We start from the raw sequence: 20,299 nt of genomic DNA on the forward strand, positions 1-20,299 counted from the left end.
TAAAAGCTATCTGAAACACACACTACACTGTAAAGTGCACCCAGTTTCAGTGCCAGGGGTAATCTACAGTCAAAAGTATTTTATATTTATAACAATATCTAGAAACGCTATATGCTTGTAGCGTTACTTTTTTCAACCAACCACTGTGCATTAGTTGGTGTGGCACCTATGGTACCACACATTGAATATTAACTGACTTCCAATGTGGACATTCAGTGTATGTTTGTCTTTAGACTGGATGGTATTTGATAATGTTTGCTATTTTATATTAAATTTGTTTGGACAGTCCCCTATGTTATCACGTATGTATTCGCGTGCATAATGGTATTTGAGTTAAGTGACCACGTGAATACGTTTTAAACATAGCCGTGGTCTATCTGTGACCGAAAACACTGACGCTCTCCCTGATTGCATTAAATCTAACTAATCTGTCCCAAATATTTTGTATTGCATCTAACAGATGGTGCTCGCATATTCACAATAACAAAAATCCATTTAAAAAGTCTAAAAAGTACAGAAAAATAATTTAAAAAAGGAACAATAAATAAATTTTAAATCGTTTTTTAATGGAAATTATTTTTCTTTGTAATTTTGTGAGATTTACTTTTCTCAAAATCGCTCAATATTGAAAAATATTAAATTAGAAAAATAAAATGGTTAACATAACCTCACTTTTTTGTCACAATGATACAAGTTGATTGCTAAAAAAAGCTAAAAAAACACCAGAAAATATTTACAAAATAAATGTAAATATATTTTTAAATGTTAATTTAAGTGAACATTAATTTCATTTTCATTTTTGTGTGATTGGAATTCAAAATATTCGAAAATAACTAAATCAAAAAGTGTGCAACATAGCCTCACTTTCAATTACGCAATTTATTAGACGTCCAATACAAATAGAAACATAACACTTTGGGACAGATTAATTTACTTTAATGTTATGAGGGTGCGCTTCAGTAGATTCGTAAACAGAAGAGTAAAAAAATTAAAAACATAAATTTTTTTTTAAAGCTGTACAGAACTGCACAGAGTAATTTATATTTTTTATAAATCTTAATGATTTCCCAAATTCGTTACTTCTTTCAATGTTTTTTAAGTATAAAAACTTATTTATTTGCTTTAAAAACGCCATTACAACAATTGAATAAAATAATAATAAAGAATTCGCCATTAAAGAGAATACTCGTTGAAAAGTCGTGAAGTTATGATAATTTAATAGTCACCACTGTTGACCAGGCAATATATTGAATTAACTGGTCAGTTGAGCTGACAGTACGTTAGCCAGCTAAATGGGCTAAAACAATAGACGTTATTGTTTTAATGATGAATCACTTTTCTTTTTTTAATAGAAGTGATTGTTCATTATAACAATAACTTCTATTGTTTGAGTCCATTTAGCTGGCTAACGTACTGTCAGCTCAACTGACCAGTTAGTTCAATATATTATCTGCTGTTGACATAGCTCTTTGCTCGAATTTTATTGTAATTAAGAATATATTTCATCATTTTCATCGAAAAATTTCAATTCAAATCGACTCAAATAAACAAAAAGTAATCAAGCGAAATTCTCAATGTTTTAATATTCAATTACTTCGACGACTGAACTAATTTTTTCCATAAAGACAGACCATAATGAATCGTCATTTAACTGCAGTTTTGCTGAATTTATTTTTTTCAGTTTTCTTGAGATTGAAATAATAAGTTAAATAAAAATCAATATGGCTTCATCTTTCTCTTGTTCTTGTTTAAATTTTTCGATGGCGAAGTTGGCGCGAACTAATGATTCGAAACAAAAGCACGCACACTAGCATATTCATTCGAATGATGCTCAAGTCACGTGTGTCTGTAGTCGAATCGAATGCCAATAACACACTAATGACTCCTCTGAGAACTACCTCAGTTGACATATTCAAACGTTTGATGACAAAAACCTCATATAAATATTTGGTTTAACATTCAAAACATTTTTTTGTTGATTTTTTTTTTTGCTTTCTGAAAATATTATTTATTGATCATTTTTTGTTTTAATAATAGATCTGCTTTTCATTTAAACTGAGATTTGTATTTGAAATAAAATCATTCTCAAAAGATGGCGCAAACAATACATTCAATCACATTGATAATGAATGCAAGTGGCGCCATATTTATCACACAACGGCAAATACTCATAACAAATCGTACAAAAGTGTATTTTGCGATAATCAAACAGCAAGCACAGGCAGTATGTTTGAAATGGTGGCATAGAATAGTCAGAAAAATATTATTCGGTGTACGAATAAGAGAATCGCACATTCAAAAAGAAAACGAGTCGGACGAGAGAAAAAATAATTGTGTTTAATTTTGTGTGTACACATAATTAAGAAAAAAAAAACAAAACGGAAGAAAAAGTAATCGAACCAAAAAGAATTGCTTTTATTTTTGTTGATTTGCTAGAAAAAAATATATATCGTGAAACTTCCTGAAACGAACGACGAAGAGAATAGAGAAAAAAAAAGACGAGTAGAAGTGAGTCGCGCGTTTTTGCACTTTAACTGTAAATGAGAGATAGCAACGTTTGTGTCACATTTTTGTTTCAAATGGCAACCAATTCACGAAAAATCTCTCTGTTCTTTAATTATTATTTTTTCTTCTTTTAAATAAATGCAAATAAAAAATTTAAACGTAAACTAACTGTGATAAATGAGTAGAAAATAGTACGGAATTAAATTAAAACCACAACATCAAAAGTAGAAAAATAAAATCTAGTGCATTTTATCAAAAAAAAAGAGAGTTTGGGCAGAGAGAAAGCTGAATAAATTTTGTTTCACGAACATTTTTTTTTTGGCATTACGGAACGAAGTGAATAACCATTTGAATTTTCGCATCGAGAATCGACAGCTAAATAGCATATGTAAGTGTAAGGTGAAATAAAAAAACGAAATAGCAATAGAAAACAACAGTTGTCTTATATAGATCGCAATTTATTTTTTTTTTGTCAAAGCGCCTCATTTTAACGTATGTAATTTTTTGTCTTTATTTTCTTTTCTCATTTTCAAGGCATCAGACCGATACATTTGTTATCATTGAATCCAGTATTTTGAAGTGTGTATGTGCGAATTTGTTCGATTTTTATTCAATTTTCGGAACAAGTCGACGATAAAGCAATAAAAAATTTTTTTTCCTGAACTGCACACATACAGAGAGCAACGAGTGTGAGCCCAAAGCACCAACACATCAACACAGAGAGAACGGTGTGTATACATTCAAGCGGCTGAAACAAACACACACAAACACACACACACACACACACACACACATCTTCTTGTTCATCGGTAACCATTTCATTTTGGAAAGAAACTGATTGCTGATTTTCGAGTTTTGCCACATACAAACATATACCAAACACACACACAAACACCGACGATTAACGCTGAGCTATCGAAAGGTACGTATGGAAATTTAATTGAATGCATGCTTGTTTCCATTTTTATTATTATTATCATCATCATATCGGTATCTAATTCTCCGTTGGCTTAAATACCATAAAATAAATTCACTTGATTCGCATATCAACGGTTGCGGTTATTTTTTTTTCTTCTTTTCTCGCTGGTTTGTTCGTCGTGGTTTTTTTCCTCGTTCATTTGTCGGTTTCATGAAATTGTACATTTCTAATCTTGACTTGAGAGATACCGTTACCGTACTTTTTTTCCTTTGTCTCGGTGTCTCTTTGCGAGAGATGTCTCCTAATCGAACTGAAATTGAAACGAATTCTCTTTTCATAAAAGATTTTCGATACGAAACGATGATTTTATGTTAAAAAGATGAGATGCATCCCAATGATATCGTTCACTTTATTTTTTCGTCGTGTATGCGTTTGTCTTTCAATGTGCAACGCATCGACAAGTCTCGGCTCAAGCTTCTCGCTTTTGTGTCTTAACACTTCGTTTTTGTGTGCACATATTCGCACGCATACACACAAATGGCCAAATTTTACCATTGTATTTTGCCTTCTATATTTGCTTCTTTCGTTTCGCATACAAACTGTTGCTCCGATACTCTCGGTTTTTTTTTCGTTCGTTCGTCTTCCACTGCTACCTCTTCTCCGTACATCGGCCGCCTGTTTGTGTAGTTATTGTTATTATTACTGTTATGATGTATTTCGATATCGACTATAGCTTCGCTTCTATTTCGAATCGATTTAACTATTTAATTTCAACAGTTACAGTTTTGATTATTGTTGTTAGTTTTTCATTCGTTCAAATGAGTTTTTACACGAAATACACAAAAAAATAAAAAGTGAGCGCGCCGTGTGAAAAAAATGATTAACGCATATTATGAAAATAAAATGTCTATTTGAAAGATATTTTTTTTGCGAGAAAATGTGTTCGCAATTGTTTTGGGGTAGGAAAAGAGAGAAAAGAGAAGAAGAAGAAGAAGAAGAAGAGGTAAAGAGAAAAGTGTAAAGGAATGGAAAAAAACGGTGCACACGCCACAAAGAAGCATAGAAAAAACCCGAAAAAGGTTGCCAATTCCGAAATTTTCTGTAAGAGAGTGAGTGAGTGTACGTTTCGTATATGTATTTGTGTTGTATGCGAGAATGTTTGCGTGTGAATGTCAGTACGACCTATCGAAAATAATGGCGTTCAATATTTTTGTTCGTTATTTTTTGCTTTTGTTGTATGTTCATTCAGCTTGGTACTTTTTTTTCAATGTTTTTGTATATTTTGTTTTACAATTCGTCGTTGTTTACTTGCTCATTTTCCTCAACACCGAACAGTTAAAATAAGGAATAAATAGTCAGCCAACTTTATTTCTGTGGTCTGCCATTTTTGTGTGACACACCAAAAATATCTATGTCTAAATTTAGAGAGAATTGATATGGTTCCATATCGACATAGTTGTTGTTATTTTTGGTCTACACTTTCCTTATTATCGCTGCTGTTCGTACAATTTTTCGGTGTGTTCATTGTTTCGGACATTCGAAGCCTTCCTTCACACCGCATTTTGTTTCGGTTAAATGCAAATGCTCTCACATTTGAACCGAACAAAAACGACCGAGCTACCCATCTCTGTCACTCTGCTTTACGTGCAATGTTGAACTAATTACGTGCGTTCCACACACAACAAAAAAAAGCACACCATGTCATTTCTTGTAGATTTTGTTTTCGTCATCGTTTCACCGTAGACATTTGTGCCGCACTTAGTTCGATTTGTAGAGCAATTGACAAATAGGTAGCGAAAAATAAATTGATGAGCAAATGTTTTCGCTCTCTGTGCATCGGAATGTGCATATGTGTTCGGTAAATTTTGCAACTCAAACGGTTCGAAAATCGATCCGAATTGGTAGCAATAAATGACTATGGGCAGATGTGTGGTCAAAGTGCTAAAATAGTGGCTCTTTTCAAACCGACCATATGCAACTCCCTATTATTTTCTCTGACATCCCATTGTCACCGTCGTACAAAACACAGCGTCAGCAAAGCTTCATGTGTAACACACGTACGTACACGCACATTGTGTACTTCTCGAATCCATTTTAATTACATACATCTGTCTATCGAATGCGAGCCGTGCGTCGTGCGTCTTGTACTACATATTTTTGATACAAAAATTACGGCATTCCGATTGAAAAGATCGAACGAACAGCGAAGAAAAAAAACTGCTTGTGATGAAATCATAAAGCAACTTGTTAGTTTTCGAGGCATTTATTCAAGAAACCAGAGCAAAACATGCCGAAGTCATCGTGTGTGTCGAATTTATTTATTCACGTTGTTTTTTATTCGCTCTTTAAATCATTTTTTCCAAAAGTTCAATTTTTTTTCTTTCAAAAGATTTGTTTTGCTCAATAGAGTTGCATCGAAGCAGAAAGTTTCCCATTGACAATTGTCGAAAATTCGATCCAAATCGCGATCGCGATTTATTAATTTGATTCCCAAAATGCTGCTCTCGGCAGCACTTCGTGAGAATCAGAGAGTTTTGTTGACTGTACCAACGGTGATGATCTCAAGTTGTGTCGTCTGTATGTTTTTTTATATATATATTCATATACGTTTGCGAAATCGTCCGCATTTCCACCGTAGATCACAGTGTGCCAATGTCAAAAAATACACATATACACAGTTGCTGTTCGGTCGATAAAAATATACATATCACCTTTTTTCTCGTTTTCGTTCGGTTGTTTATTTTTTCATTTTCATTGGATCCAAACATTCTTCCATAGATTCCTCGGAACAGAGAGAATGTGTCATTTTTTTTATTCAGTGATTTCGTATTCGCTCGCATTATTCTATCATTCCCTTCATGAATAATGTCGAATCTCTCTAGCTCCTTTCATTCTCATTTTCGCTCAGTCACCTACTCTCTCTCTCTTTGACTTTTTCTCCCTCTCATTCTCTCTTTCATGTAATTGATATCGCGCTTAATCTTTTATTTGAATTCGTTCAGAAAGTATCTCGCAATCCGAAAGAATAAAAACAGAAAATTCATTGACACGAATAACAAGTTGTTTATTTAGTCGTTTTCCATACGCTATATCGAAATTTGGTTATTTTGTTTGATTTATTATTAAATAACCAACATACAAAATACGTCAGTGATTTTATTTGGGGCCACAAAGAAAGCAAACAGTGTTTTTTTTTAAGATTCTGAGCGTTCCAATTCAACGTTTACATTTAATTCGATAAGGTATTGTTTGACTACAGCCCCAATCCATGGAAGTTTTATTAAACGAACTCGTTTTCCAAAATGAACGTCATGAAATAATAAAGACACAAAAAAGCACCATATAAATTGAAGACAAATCGAAACGAAAAATAAAACGCCAAAAACAGCTGAAATGCTTTTGCGTACTATATACAACAACACAGAACAACAACATTCACAAATAATAATAATAATATCAACAAACGCACGTACGCATACTTAGACGCACAACGACTCCAAATACAAATGCAGCAGAAAGTCGTCGTTTCTATTTTAAGCCATACATTTTCGATATATATATTTTCAAGCGAACCGCAATTTCATAATAAACCTTACCGTGATATCTCTATACTCGAATTCACATTTTTTCCGTTCATTTTCTTCTTTTTTCGTGGCAGTTTTGTGCGTCGCTTCTATGGAATTGAACGGAACACACAAACAAAGAAAATTCTAGGGGGGAGACACCCGCGAATCCATTCACCTTTTGTGTCGGATTTGTACGATTAGTATGATTACAAAATTTTACAAAGATTCACATTCGATTCAATTTTTGATTTAAATTGCTATAGTTCCAATGATTCGCACAGATTCACAGATTCGTAAAGATCCACAGATTCATTAAATATTCACATTTTTGTGTTTTTTCGTTTGACGTACAAACGTATGTTGATTTTATAGAAAATAAATATGCTAGCAAATAAAAATTGAAATAAAATTCAATTATTTTTGTTTATGCAATGATTTCATTTTTACCGACTTTTAACAATGGAATAAAATTTAACTCAACAGTCAACACATTTTATATTATTGACAAAGTGACTTTGTCAACTGTCCCTATGATTCATGAGATTCTTCGGATCCTTCGGATTCTTCGGATTTGTGAGTTTTGTGTTTTTTATTATAATTCTAATGGAATCGTTGGAATCAATGAAATTACTCAATACTTAATCAATACAATTGAGTATTTTAACATAGATTTTTCATTTTGAATTGGTGTCTACCCCCTAGAGAAAATTTAGCGGCTCTCGAAATCAAAATGAAACTAGCACTACATGTCCAATTTTTGTTTTTGCGATGGTCACAAGAACAGTAACAATCATTTGATGATCTTGCTTGTGTATGTGCTATTCTAATTAATTTGCTCTCGGAATTGTGCATGGTAAATTGTAAGAGACAAAACAAGCCGACCGAACCCAATTCGTTGCAAAAACCAGCAATATTTAAACATTTTAACGACGCAAAACAATGACTTATTTAGATCGTCTCGGTTATGATCTAATTTTGGGTAAACACACAGAAACGGTTACATGAACCAATGAGCATTTTTTAACGGTCATGTGCCGTTTGGATCACATTGTTTTGATTTGAAACACCCAGCTGTTGTTTATTTCTATCTAGTCTCCCCACTTCAACGAAGTGACTTCATACTGTATCGCTATACTAATTCTAATGCAGTAAATTTTCCGTTTTCTTTCCATTAAATTGTGAAATAAAGTTTTTTTTTCGGGCCAATATATTGTGGCTCATCGACAATGTATTAACTAGGAGCCCAGATTTCACTGCTCAAATGACTTTGTAATTGTGCACTGAAAATTATGTAGCGATGGTAATGTGTGCGACATTTTTCAGATATTCATTGACTTGAATAATTTTGATGATGGAAGAGACTAGATCCAAACCAAATTAAATACATCCCATATGACAGTTCGTTTTGAATTGATTTTTTCAAACTTTTTGAGTTTTAGATGTGAAATTTCTCTCGTAAACATCATAGACTCGTTTCCTCATGATTAATTTCTTTTGATTTGCCAAACAACAACGATTCGGCAAATGTTGACCCAAATGAGCACCACATCCGAAATTGTGTTGCGACTTCAAAGAAATTTGGTTGTTTTTTTCAAATCACGCATCGCAAAAAAGTCGATTCTGACAAATGTTCATTTAAGTTAATTCAAGCGTAACGAAATGAATCAGCGAGGATTTTGAGCAAATCTCATTGGATTATTATATTTCATCAATGTCAAAGTACACAACATATTTCGATTAAGAACACAGACAGTATATTTTCCATTCTAAATGACGACCTTTTATATTACACATATATACAATCAAGAAGGTCATATTGCTCGACGAAGAGATTGTGCTTTGTGAGTGAGAGCGAGAATCGGAGCTAGAGATAGAGAGTGACAGGGAAAGAGAGAGCCCGTCAATTCAAAATATGTATATCGTGATATCATCATAACATCGACAGATTATTATATTCGCGCTTGCAACTTAATTAAAAATACATACATGTATTGCATCGAACTGACCTTGACATAACAACTGACATCGGGAAATTGACATGCTGCACGTTGTTGTTATATTTAAAAACAGAGAAAACGACGAAAAAAAAGAGAAACGAGAGAAAAAAATCGACGAAGCAGAATTACTGTTGAAATGAAATTCATGCAGCAGTGTCAACTGCGTACACAATAGTGCGCACATAAGTGAACAATACAATGTCAACAACGGGCTCATATAAACAGCACACACAAACCGATTGGTTGTTTGGTTGGTTTTAACAACATTTCTTCCCTTCGGCAATGTGTACATTTTTTTTGGTTTTGGTTGCCTGCGCGCATTATCATCACTCGATACGAAAAATATACTTTTACATTATTATTGATTGTGTGTGTATGTGTGTGTGTGCATGGCAGCGATGCGTTTATTTGTTCGCCTTCCTTTTCATTTGTTTATTTAGTTTTCGGTTTCAAAAAATACGTCCTCACTCTGCTTACATAATAACACACATCGATTTGTTTTAAAGTGCATTTGCGAAAATTGCTTGGCTACTTAATAAAATGAATCTTCTGTTCCGTTGGTGATTTCATTTTCCGTTTCGCGCATTAACGCACGAAAAGATCTCCAAAGTACACAAGAAAAAGGTTTGGCAAGATCGAAAAAAATCCGACTCAAAGTGGCATGAAAACCCAGTGAATTTCCATGTGAATGCCGCAACACATGTTTGCCTTTTGACTGAATATATATCGATCACGATGAAATGAAAAACAAACGAATGAAAAAAAAAAACGCAAACAAATTTGTACGTATTGTTTTTGTATTATTATTTTCTCTGTATTCCACGCTATTCAATTGCAAATGAGTCGGTCAACGTTTGTTGTTGCTATGATTTTTTTTTTCATTCTGCTCCACACACACATCAACAATCTGGTTTAATATTTTTTTGTTTCTGCTTCGCCATGTTCACTGATTTCCAACATTTCACGGTGGAATTCTTTTCTGTGTTTGTGTGTAAGTGGCATATAGTTTGTTGTTCGATCCAATCGGCAGTCAATCGCATTTGTTTTCACCTCTGCCAATCATTTTTCCAATGTTTTAGTTAGTTTTTGTTCGTTCATACGGTGAGTTGTGTGCTTGCCATTGATTTTGGCTTAGTTCGATTTCATGTAGTTTGAGGTGTGAGTGTTTGGGTGGCCCAGAATTTGCAGATGTTCTGTGTTTTGTATATCGATCGACAACTCAAATCATTACAAATTCAATGAGAAAACATATGCAAAATTGACATTGACTCAATCCTATTTCGGTGTTTATGTGCTTTGTGTCACAGTTTTTCTATCGAAATAAATAAAAAAACGATGTTTTTGTTTGTACTGAGAAATAACCTGTCAACATTTTCTCATGGATGATTTGATGTTTGTGACATGTTAAATCACACATCAAATCAAAATTCATCACCCCTATATCGACTTCGTTTCGCTGGAAATTTATTGAACATTTCGCGTATTTCCTATGGGGCAGACACGTGGAATAGGATTAGACTTTAGTGTAAAGATTCGAGAAATTGCAATGAAATAGCAACGTCTGTGAATGGATTCGCGTGGAATAGCGAAACAGTGCATGGAATAGCCAAAATTATTTCACTTCAAATCCATTTAACATTTCTTTTGACGTTTATTGATGGATTAGTGGAATAGTGAGGAATAGCAGAATTAGCATTTTTGACGGAAACGAATAGGAAAAATAGTTTCGATTTCACATCGTGTTTTTGGATTAGTGGAATAGCTGGATTCGGAATTTATTCTTTGGTGTCTCCTCCCTAGCGTATATCAATCAGCTGACAAAATAATCAGTGAAAAAGATAGAGATAACATTCTATATTGTTTATATATGTTACAATTTTTGTATGCTGACGTAATCGCATACAAGCTGATATATGTACGTTCGTTGTGAAGTGAGCAGCGAATTTCTGTCGAACGAAACATTTCAAATTGCCTCAGTGTGTTGCAATTTTCGGTTTTAATTAAAAAGTAAAAGAGAAACAGTTATTTGCGATAATTTATATATATATATACATCGATAAAACATTGCTCTGAAAACCTAAAGGTGGGCTATTCACAACAAAAGTAGCTGTCATTGTATTTCACCAAAAATTTGGTGTGATTTTAATACGAAAAAATATTGTGAATGAACCACGGATTGAACTTAACCTCGAAATTAGTTTGTATATGTATTGTTCAGTGGTGCGTTCACAATATTTTTTCGTATCAAAATCACACCAAATTTTTGGTGAAATACAATGACAGCTACTTTTGTTGTGAATAGCCCACCTTTAGGTTTTCAGAGTGCCTTGATTATAAATGAATTACAAAAACTCATTCGCATTGGTTTGCTTTCACGAAATAGATAATAGAGAAACCGTCGGGTAACTCTTTGTTTTTACGACTTTTTTAACTTGTTTATACTTGTTCGCGACTATTCTATATATCAAAATATTCATATATTTTGTTTGTTTTTTCCTTTCATTTACAGCAGTTGAAAAAAGAAAAACATTTCACGAACGGAACAAACGAACGACAACCGAAGAGAAGACGGAATTAAACGAAACGATGGATTTAAACTTTGCTTTGTCAACAACGCCGTCGGAGCTGTTCGACGACAATGACGTGGTATTTCCAATCCTGATGGGTCGAGAAAATCTCAAGATTCTTGCATCACCCGGCAGTGAATCCAGTGGCGTTAGTTCGCTGGACGCCGATGAGGCAAAGGTATATTACTCAACCGATTTATAACAATTGCAACCGAATTGCAAGTTTATTAATGAATGTTTGTTTGTTTATGTCGTCATTTCATTGTGTCGATTAAATTGAATTTACTATTTCGTTTTTTGCATACAGTTTTTTTTTTCGTTTCTTCGAAAACTTTTCCAACTAAATATTTATGCATAAATTGAATGCACAACAGACATATTATTCGAAAGGGACGGAGCAATAGTTCATTGACATTCACACTACACAGAACTGAAAAAAAACACAAACACATTCATTTTAATTGACGCATATTAAGAATGTAATTTTCATTGAATTTTCGTAATCGACATGGTTCTTGTTCGAAATCAAAATTTATGCGGTGATTTTCTGAGTTCAAAAGTATTCAGCCTGTAGCTAAAAAACAGCAACAATTTTTAAAATGTCGTTTATTTAATGTCAGACACGAGTTTTGAGATAAAGCCGCCGATAAAACCTTATGCAAGCATGTAAATGCAAAAAAAAAAAATCTGATTTCCATTGAAATCAGTCAAGCAATTGTTTAAAAATAAATCTACGAAGTGAATGTTACGTCGTTTATAACCTCAAAATTGACTCGCTCTCTCTCTCTTGTTTTGAATAAAGATAGTACAGATTATCTGAATCATGGGAAAATTGAAATATAAAAAAATAAAATTACCAATCAAAATTATTGAAAAAAAAAATTGTTGAAAATATGTATTTTTTGCGTGTTTAATTACCCGAATGAGTTACGATTTTTGTTTTTTTTTTCTCCTCTAGAAATTGGTAAGCGAGCAGCTACCGACAAGTAACAGTCCAACGATGTCATCATCGGAGCCAAGTTCAGCAGTACAAACGGAAAGTGAATCGAGCGATGGCGGTAGCGATGGTGATGATGAAAGGCCGACCGAACAAATTCCGCAAAATGTTGTTGACGTCCAAATGGTTATTGCCGATGAGCTGCAACAGTCAAACATCAGCATCGTATCCACCATAACAATGTCAACATTGACAATGGACGATGATGATCAAAGCAATGACATTAAAAGTGAGATTAGCATGGAAAAATGTGACGAAAATGAACACAGTGAAGCTCAAATCGACCAACTAGTCTCAGCCGATGATGCCAAAATAACTGCATCGGTTCACGATGAGGATGCAGCAGCAATGGCAGCTGCAATTGCTGCCGCAAACGATTTGAATGAAGAGATACGTTACAGTAATCTCAAAATAATGTACGATGGACGTAATATTCTTGATTTCAGTGCAAATGTTGCCAACAAATCATGGAATGTTCAATATGCACATTTGCCCGAAAAAAATATTGAAATGTACATTAATAATCGATCTCAATACAATCGTTTGGCATCGGGCTACGAAGGTCCGGAGAATTATGCATTGAGCAAATGTAATTTCTGTAAATGTAAATTCGAGTATCCGGTTTTGAATTTTGATGTACCGACCAAAGTTGAGCGGCCACAACGTTTCAATAATCATGTATGCACTGTCAACGATTTGTTAACAAGTACGGTATCATCGATGGTGACCCGTGACTCACCAACCCAAACATTGAATGCACTCGCTCAAAAATTGGCCGCCCAATCACCGATGATTTTGAATAAAAATCCAAATGCCCAATTTATGCATCATCTCAAGAATGCTGTGCCAAATGTTGGCACCAACGCCAACCAATCCGTACCACCGTTTCCATATCAAAATCGCAATCAATGCAATCAATTTGCAAATGTCGGCGCAACCAGCAATAATCACACTTGCTACAAGCATGCCAACAACAATACAAATGGCAATGCAAACAACGCATTTTACGGAAACAACATTTCACTCAACGCATTGGTCAATCAAATTGGTGGCAACACAATGAACAATTCAACATTCAATTCAATGTTATTGAGCAACAATAGCACCACCGTTAATACCAATACAGCCGCCACAAATCAATTGAATAACGCAGCGTTGGCCACTTTTATCCAACAAAATCGACAACAACTGTTCAACTACGGTGCATGCCGTCAAAACAATATTAATAAATCAGGAATTAACTTTAATGCAAATAGTCATAAACCAATGCCCACGTACTCACATTTCTAAATTAGAAAACAAGAAAAAAAAACATAACAAAACCTCAAAAACATTCACACATCCCAATTTAAAACACACACAAGAAAAAAATGAAAAACAAGCAGTTAAGCCAAGCGAACTCAAGAACGTTAAAAATTAAAAAGAGGAAAAATGACAGCCACTCATCTGAAAAACTACAATATAACCAATTGACTCGGAGACTATTTACAAAAAAAATGATATATATAACGATTTGGATCAGCCGTTGCCGCCGCCACTGACATCGCCGTACTCAAAATCCAATTGAGAAATTGAGAGAGAATGAGAGAGAGAGAGGAAAAAGACAAAGGCATTTGTTGAAGTTCATTTTCATTGATTTTCCGTTTAATATTGCGAAAGTGAATCGAGTTTATTTCGTTCATGAAATTTTTAAATTTTATTTGTTTAAAAGAAAACCTATTTGTTGTTTGTAATGTGCGTATTTTTTTTCTGAAAAAAACAACAACACTAATTTGGATAATGGTTGTTGTCACGCGACAGAAATTTAAATTATGAAAGAGAAAATTTCGGTGATTTGTTTCTTTTTGTAAATGATTTGCAATATCGCATCGCGCGCGAACTCACTTTTTTTTTCTCATATTCTCAGAGCTAGAGCTCATTTCTCTCCACCACCGTTACTTTAAGTTGATCTAACGCATTTTATTGTTGCCCCAAAAAAAAAAAATTCGCACACCAATTCAAAACGTTTATAGTCGATCAACCGAAATTGAACGCATTTTTTTGCTCATAAAAGCGCTCGCATATATATTATATTAGTTTTTTTACATTAATATCTTTATTCATGGAGAGAACTTTAAAGTATTGTAGATGTAAGATGTGACCGCGGTTTCAATTCTTTTTGTTTGCGGTATACATCTCATTCAATTTATTATTATTATTTTTCATGTTTCATTTTATATCATGTGTTTTTTTCACGTACAAGGTCATGAAAATGCATCCAGAAAAAGAGAAAAAATATGTATCGAGGCTGTAAAAGACATAATAAGCCATAAAAATTAATTAGCAAATGAAGGCATAAGAAAAAAAACGAACAACCAAAAAGAAGCTAAAGCTTAATGCAAATCATGAAAGAAAGAAAAAAACTAGAAATACACACCTCGTGACAAAGACATTTATATCTAAAAGTGTCTAAAAAAATTAAATCTAAAAACAAAAACGCAGAGAAAAAGAATGAAAAGAATGGAAAACAAAGATTATCTCCAATTTACTCCCAATTTACTTTTGATTAATCGCTATATTTACAAAAAACAACAATTTAACAACAAAATTCTATTATTCAAATGTAACGTATTTATATAAGTTTAATATATTTTTTAAAAAAATGAACCAACAATGCAACAATATATTTGTATATATATAACACATAATCTTTGCCTGATAATAATGATCCTATCCCGAATATCATTGTAAATCGTATCTCGTATATTTGTATATTTCTCGAGCTCATGTGAATCCACTATTTGCACTCTCTCACTGCACTTTGTGGCAAATAAAACACACACACACACATGCACTGAGACAAAATGGAAACAAGAGAGTGAGCAGAAAATAATAATGTCTAGTTTTAAAACAAAACAAAATATTATGTATAAAATTAAGTGTTAAAACAGTAATTATTTGCAATGTGTTGAATGAAACCAAACTCAGAGAGAATATCGTTATGAAATGAAAAAAAGAAGCAATGACAAAAAAAAACCACCATGCCCCCTCCCCCTCGCGCACACATACATACACACTCACTCACTCAACAAATATCAATTAATAGTTGACAATTATGGTTTCACATTTTCATGGTTACTTACTTTTAAAATATCGTTGTAAATAATGACAAACATGAACATTAATTGATGATGGCGGCATGGACAAAAAAATAAAACAAAATAACATGTAAATTCTCTCTCACTCTCAATCGCAACAATGTTGCAACAAATATTTATAATTTATATATGAAATAGCAAAATGATTGATAAGAATACAATTTTTTTTTGTTTTAAGCAAATGGAAGATACTGTTTTGCACGATGAATACAAACCAAAATGTGAGAAAAAATGACAAATTTTCGTATAGTCATCGAATCGAAATCGCTATCTTCTTTCTAAAGAAAGACCAAATTGATCAAGTGTTGCGTTGTCACAAAATCACAAAACAGCACGACATACGTAGAGGCCACAGCCAGCATTACATGCATTAATTAGCTAAAAAAAAACTCAGTTAGTTTTGTGTTGATAGGATATATAAAATCGAATCGTTTCATCATAATTTTTTTTATTACCAAAATTTAATTATTATTTATATTTGCATTAAAAACAAAACAAAAAGAATTTCGTTTAGTTTAAGAAAATCAGCCTAGAAAAATGCTACATCAGACAGGGGTTGGACTGACACACCGAATCACACACACACATATTCCATAAGAGCACATTTATCAAATTAAATTATGAGGAAATGATCCAAAATTACAAATTCCACAATTACATATCTTTTGGCATGAAAAATGCGCTCAATTTCAATAGAGAAATGTTTCTCTTATTTTGATGATAAAACAATCAATTTTGAGATTTTCCAGACTGTCCCGTCTGATTGGTTTCAATTCCGCAGCTCTAATACAAACAACTATTTAAATTTTAAACAAAAAATACAAATTTTTCTCCCAAATATTCGTCCAAAATACTGGGAATGTGACCTTAACAATTTAGAAATTATTATTGATCTGTTTATTCGCTGTGTACGATTAAAAAAAAGTAAATGCTTAAAACAAGAATTTTTACGAATTTTACGAAAAAGTATGAAAAAATGATGTTATTTATGTATAATTAAATTAAACTCGACCAAAAACAACCAAACTATTCCGAAAATGAACCACATTTTTTTAATTAGAAAATTGACATGTCAAAACAGCAGTCAAATTTGAAGGCAATCAATTCGAAATGAGCGCTATCAAAGAAAAGGTTTCCATTTCATTAAGTCTCACGTTCGTTGATTGAACATTTCGTTTTGCAGAATAGTTTATTTAGTTTTCCTTTAAAGGCGACTTATTTTGTGTATTTTATTAGAATTGAATGGATTCAATCGATTGAAATAAAGTTGGATGGATTTTCTTCGAAAAATCGTCAGAAATGATCGTACCAAATTGTGATTTTTAAAGTTTTTAGAAACTCATTTTTTCAAATTAATCATAAAGTAGATGGAAATATTTGATTTCCTTCTTCAAAACAGTTTCAAGTCTTCTGTTCAAAAGTCGTCAGTCCTTTTCCGCACACCCAGTGTAGAAAAGGTATTTCTTTTCAATTGCATACAAAAAAATATTGAGTTTTTGAAATGAGTCTTCACATTTTTGAAAATTCCTCTCAAATGTTCCTCCTTTTGTTGTTGTGATACATTTAAAACGCATTTTAATTCAGATTCTTAAGAAAACTCCGACTTTGTTGTTCTTGACTCATACGCTCATTTGTCAAAGTCCAAAAGTCGAATGACAATTCAAAACCGAACCACAAAATCAAAATACATCTCTCGCCAGCATAAAATCAAAGTTCTTATGTGCAACAAATGCAAAACGAATATACCTTCAATGGAACACTGAAGGACACAGGACACATTTTTTTTAAACATACAAACAAAAAATAAATAAATAAATGTTTGTGTATTGTGAAAACTTATAGTATATAAATTGAAAACAAAAAGTAGCTAATTCTAGATAAATGCTTAAATTAAAACATTTCATTACAAAAATGCAAACAATAATTTTAATATTATTAATAAAAAAAATCACTAAAATTTTCATTGTTAGATGTATAGAAAATGACATTTGATATGTTAAATATCACAAAAATGGTGTTGTGACCTCGTTTAAGGTTCTAAATTGGTGCGCGCAGTTTGGACACATCACTTGTTCAGACAGGCAGTTGTCTTCATTTACCAAAACCAAAAATGTTCTTACTTCGATCGCAAAGGGCATAAACACAAATATTTGAGACAACCGGAACGTCCAATGTGGATATCAAATTTTTTAGTAGTTTTGATACCTGAACTAGTTAAAATCTAATGATAAATCGTGTATTTAAAAAATGAAGATATTTCGAACTGCTGGATTTTAATCAAATTAATTCCAAAAAATATCCAGATTAACTAGCCAAATTGTTAAACAATAGAAAGGTGAAAGCTCAGTAGCTTTTGTACGTAAAATGTTTTTTATTATTTCTATTTAATGGAATTAAGATAAATGTGGAAAAAAAATTCATGAGAAAATGCCAAATATTTGAATAGTTTCTAACACTTCTAAAATCGTATCTAATCACAAAAGCTAAAAGAAACCCCACACACACACATATTTCATCCAAATAATGTGAAAATGATCTTTTTTTATTATATCGAGGCATTCATAAGCATTGAACATGTTTCACTCAAAATGTGGTCCAATTAAATTATTTTGTTTGTTTTAAAAAGATTATTTATAAGAACGAAGACAGAGTGCAATTTCAGGAATGCTCACTGAACGAATTATTTTGTGAAATTTTATTTTGCATTTATTCAAGAAGAAACAATGTGTTTGAGTTGCTTCAAGAAATTATCTCCTTCGACAAAAATTTGAAAAAAAAAAATCAAGAATTTCGAATCGAAAAACCATCGAAGAAAAGTGCAAGTGGGTTGGTCGCAACACAGACAGTGTGAAATGAAATAATACGAAATAGATTTGTTCTGCATTTGAATGATTATTGTAATAGTTTTTAGATCCAAGTACCTCTTTTGTTCGACTACAATTTAAACACACACTTTCTTTTGACTAGCCTTAATGAAATTGGATTATATTTTTTTAGGGTTTATAAAATTTAATCATTTGACTCTTAACTACGTAGAGAGAAAACATGAAGATCAATGTGATTTAAAGAAACACTGGGCAACAAGCAAGCAAAGAAGAAAAAACCGAAAATCAAAAATCAGAAATAACTAGCATCAATTAAAGCATGACAGTTGGTAGCATTAGATATTGTGTCATAGCATGTACCGATCCATTTCAATTAGTGACACATTTGTGACCTCTTTTTTGTTGTTGCACCGTTTCTGTAGATGAAAAAAAAAACAAACAATTTTCTTCACAGGAAGAAAAAAAGAAATTCTCAGTTTTCCGATTCTATGTCATTTACAAAATAAATACACAAAATCATTTCATTTTCTCAACAAGGAAGAAGTAAGAATTGAATTCCTCACACCAATTTCTGCTATTTTACATTAAAAAAAAAAAAACGATAATAATAATAGATTTTAAGGGTTTGAAATCGTATTTTCATTATTTGAGTATTAATAAGACAGCAAATTTTTTTGTTCAAACTTTTTGTCTAATATGAGAAAAAAAATGTTGAGAACGAAACTGAACGAATTAGATTAAAGAAAAAAACAATTTGATACAAAGAAATAAAAGAAGGCAAATTCTATGTTCTTTACCAAATAAATCAATGTTTTTGACAATGATCCTCACATACATACACACACGTATATCGATATAAGTACACACACATACAGTTACGAATAATTTAACGTTTATTGATTTAATCTATATTTTTTTTGTTGAAAAGTCAAATTTTTTGTTTGTTAAAGTAAAGAAGAAAATCCTTAATCTTGGTCATGTGGTGGTGATATTTAAGAAAAATGACTTCAAGAACAAACTGCAATAAGATAAACCCCCATGACCAATAATAAACTAACGGTTAAATAATACAAAAACGGTAATAAACATTTTAATTTTTACAGTGATTTGCCTTGAAATTCATATACCAATTCTTTTTTTTAAACCTCGCCATATGTTCTTGTTAGACTTTAAACTTGCAGTTGTAACGAACAACACACTCACACCGCGATATATAGCCGAATATTGTCATAAAACCAAGCTTAGACTATAAAATTAGAAGAGAAAAACCAAGAATATTAATTATTTATTGAAACACACAAATTTTTTCGCATTAGATTTAATTAAAACAAATAAATAAATGTTGGATTTAAAATCAGTAAAACGAATTAAAAAAAGAAAAGAAAAGAGAGTGTGTGCCTCTGTATGCGTGTAATTGATTTATGTACTATCGGTTTTTTTGCTTGGAGTGTTTAGCGTGTATATTAATTTTTTAGGCTTAGGCAAATGAAAATTCACACATACACACACAAAACATGATAACGAATAATAATTATTTAGATGCATAAGAAACCGAATTTTTAACAATTGACTCTTCGTTATGTTCTAAGTGGTTATGGTGTTTTTTCCGTTAATATTTTTTTTTCATCTTCGTTTCAGGTTTTTTTTTGTTCGCATTATTTCTACGTGTGAACGTTTTTCGGTACATTTTAAACAACCCAACAATTTCCATTACGATTATTTATTTTTTATTCCAATTGATTCAACAACAATATAATTTTAAGTTTTTTTTTTTTTCAATAAATTT

General features: G+C 32.2%; 1 protein-coding gene across 1 annotated transcript; it reads left to right on the forward strand.

The window, feature by feature from the left end:
• The first annotated feature begins 11,030 nt into the window (after nucleotides 1-11,030).
• On the forward strand, nucleotides 11,031-19,635 carry LOC116337253 (probable cyclin-dependent serine/threonine-protein kinase DDB_G0292550). Its single transcript, XM_031761664.1, has 4 exons — nucleotides 11,031-11,070; nucleotides 11,371-11,389; nucleotides 11,497-11,732; nucleotides 12,513-19,635. Exons 3-4 carry the CDS (start codon nucleotides 11,574-11,576, stop codon nucleotides 13,839-13,841), a joined length of 1,488 nt encoding a protein of 495 aa, XP_031617524.1. The 5' UTR covers nucleotides 11,031-11,070; nucleotides 11,371-11,389; nucleotides 11,497-11,573; the 3' UTR covers nucleotides 13,842-19,635.
• The last annotated feature ends 664 nt before the right edge of the window (nucleotides 19,636-20,299 follow it).

This window comes from Contarinia nasturtii, unplaced genomic scaffold (assembly GCF_009176525.2).
Source record: "Contarinia nasturtii isolate CC-2019 unplaced genomic scaffold, AAFC_CNas_1.1 Cnas_scaffold_220, whole genome shotgun sequence".
Classification (NCBI taxonomy): domain Eukaryota; kingdom Metazoa; phylum Arthropoda; class Insecta; order Diptera; family Cecidomyiidae; genus Contarinia; species Contarinia nasturtii.